This window comes from Salmo salar, chromosome ssa07 (genome assembly GCF_905237065.1).
Source record: "Salmo salar chromosome ssa07, Ssal_v3.1, whole genome shotgun sequence".
Classification (NCBI taxonomy): domain Eukaryota; kingdom Metazoa; phylum Chordata; class Actinopteri; order Salmoniformes; family Salmonidae; genus Salmo; species Salmo salar.
Genome location: NC_059448.1, coordinates 52,155,469 through 52,168,888, shown reverse-complemented (window position 1 = coordinate 52,168,888; position 13,420 = coordinate 52,155,469). Strand labels below are relative to the sequence as shown.

Below are 13,420 nucleotides of genomic sequence, written 5' to 3'. Positions count from 1 at the left end.
TACAGCTCAGATTCAGTTTTAAACATGACTTAAAAAAATCGACAGCCTATTCAACATGAACCTATTAAAAACAGTCCAAGGAATGCCTTGGAGATCGACCAGTCCAGGGCGAATTGGCCATCTGACAGTTCTGGCAAATGCCAGATGGGCTGAACCATTTTTTGGTTGAAATGGACACATATTCTCAAAAATAAAAACTGAAAAAGTGACATGGCCATCAGCCCATGGGCCTGTTAAGATTTTTTTTTAAAGATTTTTGTGCAATTTCTCTTTTATACAGTGGCCCCTTTACCAAGATGGGCCGGCCAGGTTTTCTGATTAGCTGTGCTACGGTCACAAAAACTCACATTCAAAGTAAACGCGGCATCAACAAAGAGACCTGCTCCCCCCCGGGTGCACATTTTGGTTTTTGCCCTAGCACTACACAACTCATTTAAATAACCAACTCATCATAAAGCTGTGATTATTTCAACCAGCTGTGCATAAACCAAAATGTGCCCCAGGACCGAGTTTGGGAAACCATGAGGTAGACAGCCAAGATCATGGATCGTAAAAAACAAAAAGGGTGCTTATAAACGTAGAAAGAACATATTCTACATTGTCACCTCACTCAAAATGTCCTATTTTTTGGGGTGTCTAAAACCATGATTTGGTCTAACAGTAAAGTGCTTTACATTATCCTCATGATTCCTGTAGTGAAAGTGTCTGCCATGTGCCTGTTTTGCTGTGATGAGCGAGTGGTGAGTTGTATCTCTAGACAGAGTAACAGTTATAGTGGTGAGTTGTATCTCCAGACAGAGGAACAGTTAAAGTGGGGAGTTGTATCTCCAGACAGAGGAACAGTTATAGTGGTGAGTTGTATCTCCAGACAGAGGAACAGTTATAGTGGTGAGTTGTATCTCCAGACAGAGGAACAGTTATAGTGGTGAGTTGTATCTCCAGACAGAGGAACAGTTATAGTGGTGAGTTGTATCTCCAGACAGAGGAACAGTTATAGTGGTGAGTTGTATCTCCAGACAGAGGAACAGTTATAGTGGTGAGTTGTATCTCCAGACAGAGGAACCGTTATAGTGGTGAGTTGTATCTCCAGACAGAGGAACAGTTATAGTGGTGAGTTGTACCTCCAGACAGAGGAACAGTTATAGTGGTGAGTTGTATCTCCAGACAGAGGAACAGTTATAGTGGTGAGTTGTATCTCCAGACAGAGGAACAGTTATAGTGGTGAGTTGTACCTCCAGACAGAGGAACAGTTATAGTGGTGAGTTGTATCTCCAGACAGAGGAACAGTTATAGTGGTGAGTTGTACCTCCAGACAGAGGAACAGTTATAGTGGTGAGTTGTATCTCCAGACAGAGGAACAGTTATAGTGGTGAGTTGTATCTCCAGACAGAGGAACAGTTATAGTGGTGAGTTTTATCTCCAGACAGAGGAACGTTATAGTGGTGAGTTTTATCTCCAGTGGTATTTTTAACATACAGTTGAAGTCAGAAGTTTATATACACTTAGGTTGGAGTCATTAAAACTCGTTTTTCAACCACTCCACACATTTCTTGTTAACAAACTACAGTTTTGGCAAGTCAGTTAGGTCATCTACTTTGTGCATGACACAAGTAATTTTTCCAACAATTGTTTACATACAGATTATTTCATTATAATTCACTGTATCACAATTCCAGTGGGTCAGAAGTTTACATACACTGAGTTGACTGTGCCTTTAAACAGCTTGGAAAATTCCAGAAAATGGTGACATGGCTTTAGAAGCTTCTGATAGGCTAATTGACGTCATTTGAGTCAATTGGAGGTGTATCTGTGGATGTATTTCAAGGCCTACCTTCAAACTCAGTGCCTCTTTGCTTGACATAATGGAAAATCAAAAGAAATCAGCCAAGACCTCAGAAACAAATTGTAGACCTCCTCAAGTCTGGTTCATCCTTGGGAGCAATTTCCAAATGCCTGAAGGTACCACGTTCATCTGTACAAACAATACTACACAAGTATAAACACCATGGGACCAAGCAGCCGCCATACCGCTCAGGAAGGAGACGCGTTCTGTCTCCAAGAGATGAATGTACTTTGGTGTGAAAATTGCAAATCAATCCCAGAACAGCAGCAAAGGACCTTGTGAAGATGCTGGAGGAAACATAGGACTTGTTTTACTGTGGATATATATACTTTTGTACCTATCGACATAACCTGAAAGGCCACTCAGCAAGGAAGAAGCCACTGCTCCAAAACCGCCATAAAAAAGCCAGACTACGGTTTGCAACTGCGTATGGGGACAAAAATCGTACTTTTTGGAGAAATGTCCTCTGGTCTGATGAAACAAAACTAGAACTGTTTGGCCATGATGACCATCGTTATGTTTGGAGGCGAAAGGGGGAGGCTTGCAAGCCCAAGAAGACCATCCCAACCGTGAAGCACGGGGGTGGCAGCATCATGTTGTGGGGGTGCTTTGCTGCAGGAGGGACTGGTGATTATGTGGAAATATTGAAGCAACATCTCAAGACATCAGTCAGGAAGTTAAAGCTTGGTCGCAAATCGGTCTTCCAAGTGGACAATGACCCCAAGCATACTTCCAAAGTTGTGGCAAAATGGCTTAAGGACAACAAAGTCAAGGTATTGGAGTGGCCATCACAAAGCCCTGACCTCAATCCTATAGAGAATTTGTGGGCAGAACTGAGAAACCGTGTGCGAGCAAGGAGGCCTACAAACCTGACTCAGTTACACCAGCTCTGTCAGGAGGAATGGGCAAAAACTTATTGTGGGAAGCTTGTGGAAGGCTACCTGAAACATTTGACCCAAGTTAAACAATTTAAAGACAATGCTACCAAATACTAATTGAGTGTATGTAAAGTTCTGACCCACTGGGAATGTGATGAAAGAAATAAAAGCTGAAAAAAACCATTCTCTCTACTATTATTCTGACATTTCACATTCTTAAAATAAAGTGGTGATCCTAACTGACCTAAGACAGGGAATTTTTACTAGGATTAAACTGAGTTTAAATGTATTTGGCTAAGGTGTATGTAAACTTCCGACTTCAACTGTATGTGTCAGCGCTACTGCCTGTGTCTAAGTAGGGTGTGTTGGGTCAGGGTGTAGGAGGTATGGTGTGTTTGTGCATAGCTGGTGGCGCGCCGGGGAGGGGCTGAGTCGGTGGCATGCGCTGAGATGTGGGCTAGTGTAGATAAAATACCAGAGACAAATTCTTGTTCCGGTCTGGCCCTGGACCTGTCGATCATGATCAACCTTTTGGTGACCTCTGCTCTGTGTGTATGCCAACTTTTCCATTGGTGCCATGCAGGATAACGATCCATCTACTCCTCACAAGTTTCGTCCCAAACGGCAGCCTATTTGCACTACTTTTGACCAGAGTCCTATTGGCCCTAATCAAAGGTAGTGCACTAAATAGGGAATGGGGGGCTGTTTGAGACAGATGAATACACATTATGAAAGAATGTCCAGACATTGAGGAGGACCGCAAGGTTTGACTGTATGACTTGACATGGATGGAAGAGGGCGGCAGGTAGCCTAGCAGTTAGAGCGTTGGGCCGGTAACCGAAAGGTCAAGGTGGAAAATCTGTCGATGTGTCTTAAGCAAGGCACCTAACCCTAATTTCTCTAGGGTGCTTTACTACTTTGGCTGACCCTGTAAAACAACACATTTCACTGCACCTGTGTGACTGTAAAACATATTTATTTTATGTATTTTTTATTAAGAGTTGGATACAGTACAAACAGTGTCTATAGAGCATGGGACTAAGTTCATCATGATGTCCTGTGTTCCCTACCCAGGAACACTCACTGGTGCGGGGGCTCGCTGATCCGAGAGGAATGGGTGCTGACGGATCAACAGTGCTTCTCCTCCTGGTAATCTCTCCATCCATCTTTTTCTCACTTTCTTTTTTTCCCTCATTCAAAGCAGAGGTGAGAGACAGTAGGAGGCATAGGGAGAAGAAGAGAGAGAGGAGAGCAAGCGTTGAATGGAAACAGAGTTAAAACAAAGACCTGGGGAGTCTGTATAATACGTTCTCTCTGCTTTATCAGTTTCTTATTCTTCCTCTTCCTCCTACTCTGTCTCCATCTTTCCCTCTCCCTACTACTCTCTCCATCCCTCTGTCGGTCTCTATCTCTCTATCTCCATCCCTCCCTCCCTCTTCCCATCTACCTCCTTCTCTCTCTCTCTCCCTCTTCCCTTCCTCTCTTTTCCCTCAATCTCATTCTAAGTGAAGATGCAGCCTGCCCATATCCTGTTTATGATAGAGCTAGTGACAGACCCTCTGCCCCAGCAGAGCTGAGATATGGCCCAGGATGCTCCAGCCTCTACAGATGTGTTTAGCGTCTGGGCCCGGACCATATCACTGTGCCCAGATCTGCCATAGCAGTTTGAATGAAAAGCTCCTTGATCCATGTAGTGTAATGGATGTATGTAGTGTAATCCATGTAGTGTAATGGCTTTAGATTATGCTTTTGTGTTTCACCCATTTTTTCAATAGGTTTTTGGTACTTTTGCCGTTATCTCAATAATAGTACACCAGAAATAGGTTGGGCCAGGAGTTTTTTTTGTAAGTCATACAGGCAGTCAGAATGTTTTTGAGCCCGAGTTATAGGCCATAACAAAGAATTGGCAAGTAATAATAAGAATTTTAAAAAACGTGATTTTTATAGCGCTTTTCAAGAACCTAAAGACACTTTACAAAGGAACAGTGTCTGTGGTAAATAATATTATGGTTAGGAAAACTCCTGTGCCTTATGATGACACACTGTAATAAGAGGGTCATTTGGAAGGAGCTTTTATTCAGTGAACTTACAATTACTTCATAGTCGTTTGAGAGACATTTAGGCAACAAATCAAGCCAGGCCTCATCCACAGATAACGAAAAGGCTTAAGTGCAGAAATCCAACTTTAAGATGAGTTTGTCAATCAGATAAGACCTGGACTGTTTCCTCTCCATCTAGACTGTGTTAAGCTCCTAATGCATTCTTATCGTTCATGCTTGGTATTCTAGTAGTGAGTGGTTTAGTTGTACTCCTAGTGAGTGGTTTAGTTGTACTCCTAGTGAGGGGTTTAGTTGTACTCCTAGTGAGTGGTTTAGTTGTTCTCCTAGTGAGAGGTTTAGCTGTACTCCTAGTGAGTGGTTTAGTTGTACTCCTAGTGAGTGGTTTAGTTGTACTCTAGTGAGTGGTTTAGTTGTACTCCTAGTGAGTGGTTTAGTTGTTCTCCTAGGGAGTGGTTTAGTTGTACTCTAGTGAGTGGTTTAGTTGTTCTCCTAGTGAGTGGTTTAGTTGTACTCCTAGTGAGGGGTTTAGTTGTACTCTAGTGAGTGGTTTAGTTGTACTCCTAGTGAGTGGTTTAGTTGTTCTCCTAGTGAGTGGTTTAGTTGTTCTCCTAGTGAGTGGTTTAGCTGTACTCTAGTGAGTGGTTTAGTTGTTTTCCTAGTGAGTGGTTTAGATGTTTTCCTAGTGAGTGGTTTAGTTGTTTTCCTAGTGAGTGGTTTAGTTGTACTCCTAGTGAGTGGTTTAGTTGTACTCCTAGTGAGTGGTTTAGTTGTACTCTAGTGAGTGGTTTAGTTGTACTCCTAGTGAGGGGTTGAGTTGTACTCCTCGTGAGTGGTTTAGTTGTTCTCTAGTGAGTGGTTTAGTTGTACTCTAGTGAGTGGTTTAGCTGTACTCCTAGTGAGGGGTTTAGCTGTACTCATAGTGAGTGGTTTAGTTGTACTCCTAGTGAGTGGTTTAGTTGTACTCTAGTGAGTGGTTTAGTTGTACTCTAGTGAGGGGTTTAGTTGTACTCCTAGTGAGGGGTTTAGTTGTACTCCTAGTGAGGGGTTTAGTTGTACTCCTAGTGAGTGGTTGAGCTGTACTCCTAGTGAGTGGTTTAGTTGTACTCCTAGTGAGTGGTTTAGTTGTTTTCCTAGTGAATGGTTTAGTTGTACTCCTAGTGAGTGGTTTAGTTGTACTCTAGTGAGTGGTTTAGTTGTACTCCTAGTGAGTGGTTTAGTTGTACTCCTAGTGAGGGGTTTAGTTGTACTCCTAGTGAGTGGTTTAGTTGTACTCTAGTGAGTGGTTTAGTTGTACTCCTAGTGAGTGGTTTAGTTGTACTCCTAGTGAGTGGTTTAGTTGTACTCCTAGTGAGTGGTTTAGTTGTACTCCTAGTGAGTGGTTTAGTTGTACTCCTAGTGAGTGGTTTAGTTGTACTCTAGTGAGTGGTTTAGTTGTACTCCTAGTGAGTGGTTTAGTTGTACTCCTAGTGAGTGGTTTAGTTGTACTCCTAGTGAGTGGTTTAGTTGTACTCCTAGTGAGTGGTTTAGTTGTACTCCTAGTGAGTGGTTTAGTTGTACTCTAGTGAGTGGTTTAGTTGTACTTCTAGTGAGTGGTTTAGTTGTTCTCCTAGTGAGTGGTTTAGTTGTACTCCTAGTGAGGGGTTTAGTTGTACTCCTAGTGAGGGGTTTAGCTGTACTCCTAGTGAGTGGTTTAGTTGTACTCCTAGTGAGTGGTTTAGTTGTACTCCTAGTGAGTGGTTTAGTTGTACTCCTAGTGAGTGGTTTAGTTGTACTCCTAGTGAGTGGTTTAGTTGTACTCCTAGTGAGTGGTTTAGTTGTACTCCTAGTGAGTGGTTTAGTTGTACTCTAGTGAGTGGTTTAGTTGTACTCCTACTGAGTGGTTTAGCTGTACTCCTAGTGAGGGGTTTAGCTGTACTCCTAGTGAGTGGTTTAGTTGTACTCCTAGTGAGTGGTTTAGTTGTACTCCTAGTGAGTGGTTTAGCTGTACTCCTAGTGAGTGGTTTAGTTGTACTCCTAGTGAGTGGTTTAGTTGTACTCCTAGTGAGTGGTTTAGCTGTACTCCAAGTGAGGGGTTTAGCTGTACTCCTAGTGAGGGGTTTAGCTGTACTCCTAGTGAGTGGTTTAGTTGTACTCCTAGTGAGTGGTTTAGTTGTACTCATAGTGAGTGGTTTAGTTGTACTCCTAGTGAGTGGTTTAGTTGTACTCCTAGTGAGTGGTTTAGTTGTACTCCTAGTGAGTGGTTTAGTTGTACTCCTAGTGAGTGGTTTAGTTGTACTCCTAGTGAGTGGTTTAGTTGTACTCCTAGTGAGTGGTTTAGTTGTACTCCTAGTGAGTGGTTTAGTTGTACTCTAGTGAGTGGTTTAGTTGTTCTCCTAGTGAGTGGTTTAGTTGTACTCCTAGTGAGTGGTTTAGTTGTACTCTAGTGAGTGGTTTAGTTGTACTCCTAGTGAGTGGTTTAGTTGTACTCCTAGTGAGTGGTTTAGTTGTACTCCTAGTGAGGGGTTTAGTTGTACTCCTAGTGAGGGGTTTAGCTGTACTCCTAGTGAGTGGTTTAGTTGTACTCCTAGTGAGTGGTTTAGTTGTACTCCTAGTGAGGGGTTTAGTTGTACTCCTAGTGAGGGGTTTAGCTGTACTCCTAGTGAGTGGTTTAGTTGTACTCCTAGTGAGTGGTTTAGTTGTACTCCTAGTGAGTGGTTTAGTTGTACTCCTAGTGAGGGGTTTAGTTGTACTCCTAGTGAGTGGTTTAGCTGTACTCCTAGTGAGTGGTTTAGTTGTACTCCTAGTGAGTGGTTTAGTTGTTCTCCTAGTGAGAGGTTTAGTTGTACTCCTAGTGAGTGGTTTAGTTGTACTCCTAGTGAGTGGTTTAGTTGTTCTCCTAGTGAGAGGTTTAGTTGTACTCCTAGTGAGTGGTTTAGTTGTACTCCTAGTGAGTGGTTTAGTTGTACTCTAGTGAGTGGTTTAGTTGTACTCCTCATGCCGACATTACAGAACCTTGCTTCCATCAAGACTGTGGCCATTGGCATCAGCATTAGTTCAGTAGCTTGTTGCTGACTATGCAATGTGCTGTATGTGGGTCTCTGAACACAGTTCGTTGAGGAGCCAGATTGAGTGAGTTTGTAGAGTGCATGCTGAGGCGTTCTATTGTCAGTTTAGTGATGCTGGTAGCTGTGGTTAGTATGTAGCCAATGATAAGTGTTCATACAGAGAATAGAGTAGAATACTGCAGTACTGTATTTTACTGTATTGTATTATATTACATGATTATGTGTTATAGTGTTTATACAAGCTGTGGCCAATCTTTTCTTCAGCTTATACTATGTTCAATTTATACTGACTGGTCAATGTGTGGTCAACCCTATTTGGAATGTGTCTGACAGTAGTCTGTGGTCCTCAGTGTTCCAGACCTGAGTGAGTACAGTGTACAGGTGGGCCTCCTTCACCTCAACTCGTCCTTGGACCACCCCAGGCTCCGCATCGCACACGTGGTCTGTGGCCCAGAGGGATCCAACCTGGCCCTGCTCAAACTGGCCAAGTAAGAATAGTGTTCATTCATTCAGTGAGACAGTCAGTCAGCCATTTTACTTACCTGGTAAAATAAATGTAAAAATGTAAGCAATCCATCCATTAATTCATTCTCAATCATGCATTGTAGGCACAGCAAGCATTTATTTATTCATTCATGTGTTTGTGTCCATGCCTAGGCCTGCCCCTCTCTCTGAGCATGCCTTCACCATCCAGCTCCCAGTAGCAGGCTGTAGGGTCACAGACGGAACCAACTGTCTCATGTACGGCTGGGGAGAGACCAAAGGTACTGCCCTACATGACTGTTCCTGTGTGGTGTCTTATCCCTGTGTGGTGTCTTATCCCTGTGTGGTGTCTTATCCCTGTGTGGTGTCTTATCCCTGTGTGGTGTCTTATCCCTGTGTGGTGTCTTATCCCTGTGTGGTGTCTTAACCCTGTGTGGTGTCTTATCCCTGTGTGGTGTCTTATCCCTGTGTGGTGTCTTATCCCTGTGTGGTGTCTTAACCCTGTGTGGTGTCTTATCCCTGTGTGGTGTCTTAACCCTGTGTGGTGTCTTATCCCTGTGTGGTGTCTTATCCCTGTGTGGTGTCTTAACCCTGTGTGGTGTCTTATCCCTGTGTGGTGTCTTATCCCTGTGTGGTGTCTTAACCCTGTGTGGTGTCTTATCCCTGTGTGGTGTCTTATCCCTGTGTGGTGTCTTAACCCTGTGTGGTGTCTTATCCCTGTGTGGTGTCTTAACCCTGTGTGGTGTCTTATCCCTGTGTGGTGTCTTAACCCTGTGTGGTGTTTTATCCCTGTGTGGTGTCTTATCCCTGTGTGGTGTCTTATCCCTGTGTGGTGTCTTAACCCTGTGTGGTGTCTTATCCCTGTGTGGTGTCTTATCCCTGTGTGGTGCCTATATACACTCAGAGGTCAGTTTATTAGGTACACCACCCCATTCACAAAAATGGTTTGCTCCTACAGACAGTGAGTCACGTGGCCGTGACTTGCTATATAAAGTTACTATTCGACTGAACGTTAGAATGGGCAAAACGAGTGACCAAAGCGACTTTGAGCATGGTATGATTGTTGGTGCCAGGCGTGCCAATTCCAGTATCTCAGATAGGGCTGGCCTCTTGGGCTTTTAACTCACAACAGTGTCTAGGGTTTACTGAGAATGGTGCAACAAACAAAAAACATCCAGTCAGCGGCAGTCCTGTGGGCGAAAACAGCTCGTTGAGAGATCGAAGGAGAATGGCAAGAATCGTGCAATCTAACAGGTGGGCCACAAACAGGCAAATAACGGCGCAGTACAACAATGGTGTGTATAACGGTATCTCGGAATGCACAACTCGTCGGTCCTTGTCACGGATGGGCTATTTGCAGCAGACGACCACACCAGGTTCCACTCATATCAGCTAGAAACAAGAAGAAACGTCTCCTGTGGGCACATGATCACCAACACTGGTCAATAAGGAGTGGAAAAACATCACCTGGTCTGATGAATCCTGCTTCCTGTTGGGTCATGCTGATGGCAGAGTCAGGTTTTGGCGTAAGCAGCATGAGTTTATGGCCCCACCCTACCTGGTGTCAACGGTACAGGCTGGTGGTGGTGGCGTAATGGTGTGGAGAATGTTTTCCTGGCACACTTTAGGTCCCTTGGTACCAATTGAGCAACGTTTCCAATTCCCCGAAGAATTGACGCATTTCTGGAGGCAAAGGGGGTCTGACCCGGTACTAGATGGATGTAACTGGCCACTGAGTGTATTCTGTATGTTACAGTATGTCTGCTGTCTTATCCTCATATCCACCATTTATCAACTGACCTCTGTTTCATGCTATTGTGTGGTGAAGAGATGGGGGGGTATTGGATCAAGAGATCCATGATATTGTAGGAAAAGATACCTTAGGATATCATGTGTCGAATGTGTAAATAAAGTCCCCCACAATGACACCATATAGACAAACATGTTGTCTAGGGTTATAGGTTTGGAATATGGTGAAATGGTGTTTGGACAGTAGACTGACTGTTTCCTGCTTTATTTCCGGCTACTTCCTGTCCAGGGACAGGATATGAGGGAGCACTGAAAGCTGTGAGTCTGCCCATGGTCAGTAACGACTGGTGTTCTGAGCTCCACGACAAAACCCTGCCTGTCACCGACAGCAAAGTGTGTGCCGGGGGCAGGAAAGACCAGGGAGTGTGTGAGGTGAGCTTCATAAACATTACTCTACATTATCTGAAACATGCATTGACTCGACATTGCGTGACTCAGTTATTACTTAAAGCTATTCGTATATCTACCATAATGCCTTTTGATTGGCTGCATGAGCACCACGCTAACCTGCTATTGGTTCGTCCCTCACAGAGAGACTACGGTGGCCCGTTGGTGTGCCAGGAGCGAGAGAGCAAAGTCATCGTGGGCGTGAGCATCCACGGCCGGGGCTGCGCCCTGGCCCGGCGGCCCGCCATCTTCGTCAATGTGGCCTACTACTCGGGGTGGATCCATAAAGTCTTCATACACTACTCCAGGTTGGAGGAAAAACTACTGGAAGAAGCACAGACCAAACCACTCCATTCAGGACTGTACCACTAGCCTGCAAGAGGAGGGGTGGAGCATTCAGGACTGTACCACTAGCCTGCAAGAGGAGGGGTGGAGCATTCAGGACTGTACCACTAGCCTGCAAGAGGAGGGGTGGAGCATTCAGGACTGTACTACATCACTGTAAGAGGAAGGGTGGAATATTTAGGACTGTACCACAAGCTGGGAGGATGGAGAATGATCTCTCCAACAGAGGATGCCTAACTAACAAGACGGTTGGGAGATGTAAGAATGAGGAAACTGACTTTATGGGAAGCAGCCATTTTGGGGCTTCGTGGCCGGACATCGCCTCAGTTTTTGGAGGGAAAAAAACACCATGAATGGAAGAGATATTTTGGGACGTTCAGAGGCTGGGAATAGAAGGATATGTTCAGAGAGGCTGAAAAGGATATGAAGGATTCTTATAATATGCAAATTGATTAATGCAGGACCAGGTTGTTACACCTTGATCACACCGATAGCATCATTGTGCAAAATAGTACCCAGCATCATTTAGATGTGTGCAAAAAAAGTTCAACATTCACCTTCTGCTACCATTTCTGTCAAGCAGTCTACGCTTACAATGTGATGCATACCTTGATAAATCCAACGTATGCACCATAAAGAACACACTGCAACTGCCTCTGCAACGCAATGCTGCAAGGCACACGCAGCATTCCATTGGAAATGAATGTATTTCTGGTGTACCAAAATGTATTGACACTGTCTTTGTGATTGAGGCATTAGCTTTAATAACATTTCTAAACAATAGTTTCTGGCACATGGACAGCCTATTTTTTGGGGTGAAATATATGAATACTCTTAAGCCATAAAGAGGGGTGAATTGATTCGTTCTCTCACTCCACCCACAAGACAATAGGAATGGTATGGATGACTCAGTATTGTCTCCTGGAAAATACTTGAATTTGATCAGAACCAAAACCAGAGCCATGCGAGGAGGGATCCAGACAGGACTTGGTACGATCCATGGCTACTGGGTCACGTTGAGGGCACATGATGTAATGGCTAAAAGTTCAGTCATTCAGAAGTTACCACTTGGTGAATGGTGGGAGTTAACCTGTCTAGAAACAACCTCTAGCTCATAGCAGGAGGTTCATAGCCCTAACCCCTAGGTACTGGTGTAGAACAGTGTATACCAACTCCAGTCCTCCAGTACCCCCAACAGCACACATTTCTGTTGTAGTCCCGGACAAGCACACCTGATTCAATTTGTCAGCTAATCATCAAGCCCACCTCGAGTTGAATCAGGTTTGTCCAGGGTTACAACACAAATGTGTGCTGTTGGGGATACTTGAGGACTGGAGTTGGTATACACTGCTCTACACCAGTACCTGGGGAGTAGGGCTATGAGCAAAAGGTTGTTTCTAGACAGGTCCTAACTCTCACCATTCACCAAGTGGTTGTTTTTGGAAAGACTATTCAGTAACTGTTCCCTAACTAATGCTAATGCTAACAGTTACTTAGCCAAACGTTAGCAGTTAGCCTACATGGCTAACATGTCTCCAGTTTTGGAGGGAACTCTACACTAGCCCCTGGTGGGCTGCGTGTGCGTTATGTGGTCAGAGTACACATTTAGAAGTTTCTTATTGAGTGTATTTCTGGCACTCTGTTATTTAATAGGTCTTATAGATCTGGGCCTTTCCTTGGCTCACTCACACTAGACGTCAGTGGAGTTGCTTCCTCTCTACACTCTGTGTTTTATATTTAAACGGATTAGAACGTAGTGTGCAGTCTATTTATTTATTTGTATACATCTAGCCCTCGTGAGAGGGTGCCAGCGATTGACGTCGACAAAGCGACACGTCTCGCTAATAGAAGAGGTGAAGATTATATTTTATTTGATACATGTTCTAAACTCAGTGTGTCAATCATTATTATTGGAGGTACACTGAATGGCAATACGGATTATATGAAAAGTATGGCTTGTGGTCCAAAACATATCACTTTGTCAGTCATTTGTCTTTTAACAGTACTGACAATACTGTAAGTGTAATGACATAGGGGAATGTAATAGCTTTCTTTCAGTGCTGAAAACCAGTCATGACATCATTTTTATAATCACAGAAAGCAGGTGTGTATGTATGACTAATGATCTCTTCAAACTGGGCCCCCAAGAAGACTTATAATTTCACCCAATTTCTATATCCTAAAATATTCAGTGTGTTAGGTTAAACTATGTCACAGTATTTGACCTGTTCAGTGCCTTTTTTTTAGGTGGACAGGAATCAATAGTGTACAATAGAATTGGCGCAGAGAGCTGTGAGTGTATTTTACTGTTATGTAAATAGGATGTAAAGTAGTGTGTGTAAAAAAACTATTTTCCACTTCCAATGTCTTATTTACATCGTTTTTTTTACTATATAGGGTCACTCTGTTTATAAACTTGTATACTGTAAACTGTATAACAGCTGCTATTTTTAAAGGGTCGGGTCTTCACATTATATACTATATGATTTTGTTATATTCACGTTTTAATATTACATTTACAGTGTAAATTACAGCTTGTTTCACTCTTTTAATACATCTGTCTGTCTTGTC

At 43.5% G+C, this 13,420-nt stretch overlaps 1 protein-coding gene across 1 annotated transcript in view; it reads left to right on the top strand.

The window, feature by feature from the left end:
* The window catches only part of LOC106609646 (hepatocyte growth factor), a 40,445-nt gene extending 27,025 nt beyond the window's left edge, over positions 1-13,420 (top strand). The window contains exons 14-18 of the mRNA XM_045722232.1: positions 3,796-3,870; positions 8,176-8,313; positions 8,483-8,589; positions 10,347-10,489; positions 10,649-13,420. Coding sequence (XP_045578188.1) covers positions 3,796-3,870; positions 8,176-8,313; positions 8,483-8,589; positions 10,347-10,489; positions 10,649-10,876 — 691 coding nt within the window. The 3' untranslated portion in view covers positions 10,877-13,420. The remainder of the gene's footprint in view (positions 1-3,795; positions 3,871-8,175; positions 8,314-8,482; positions 8,590-10,346; positions 10,490-10,648) is intronic.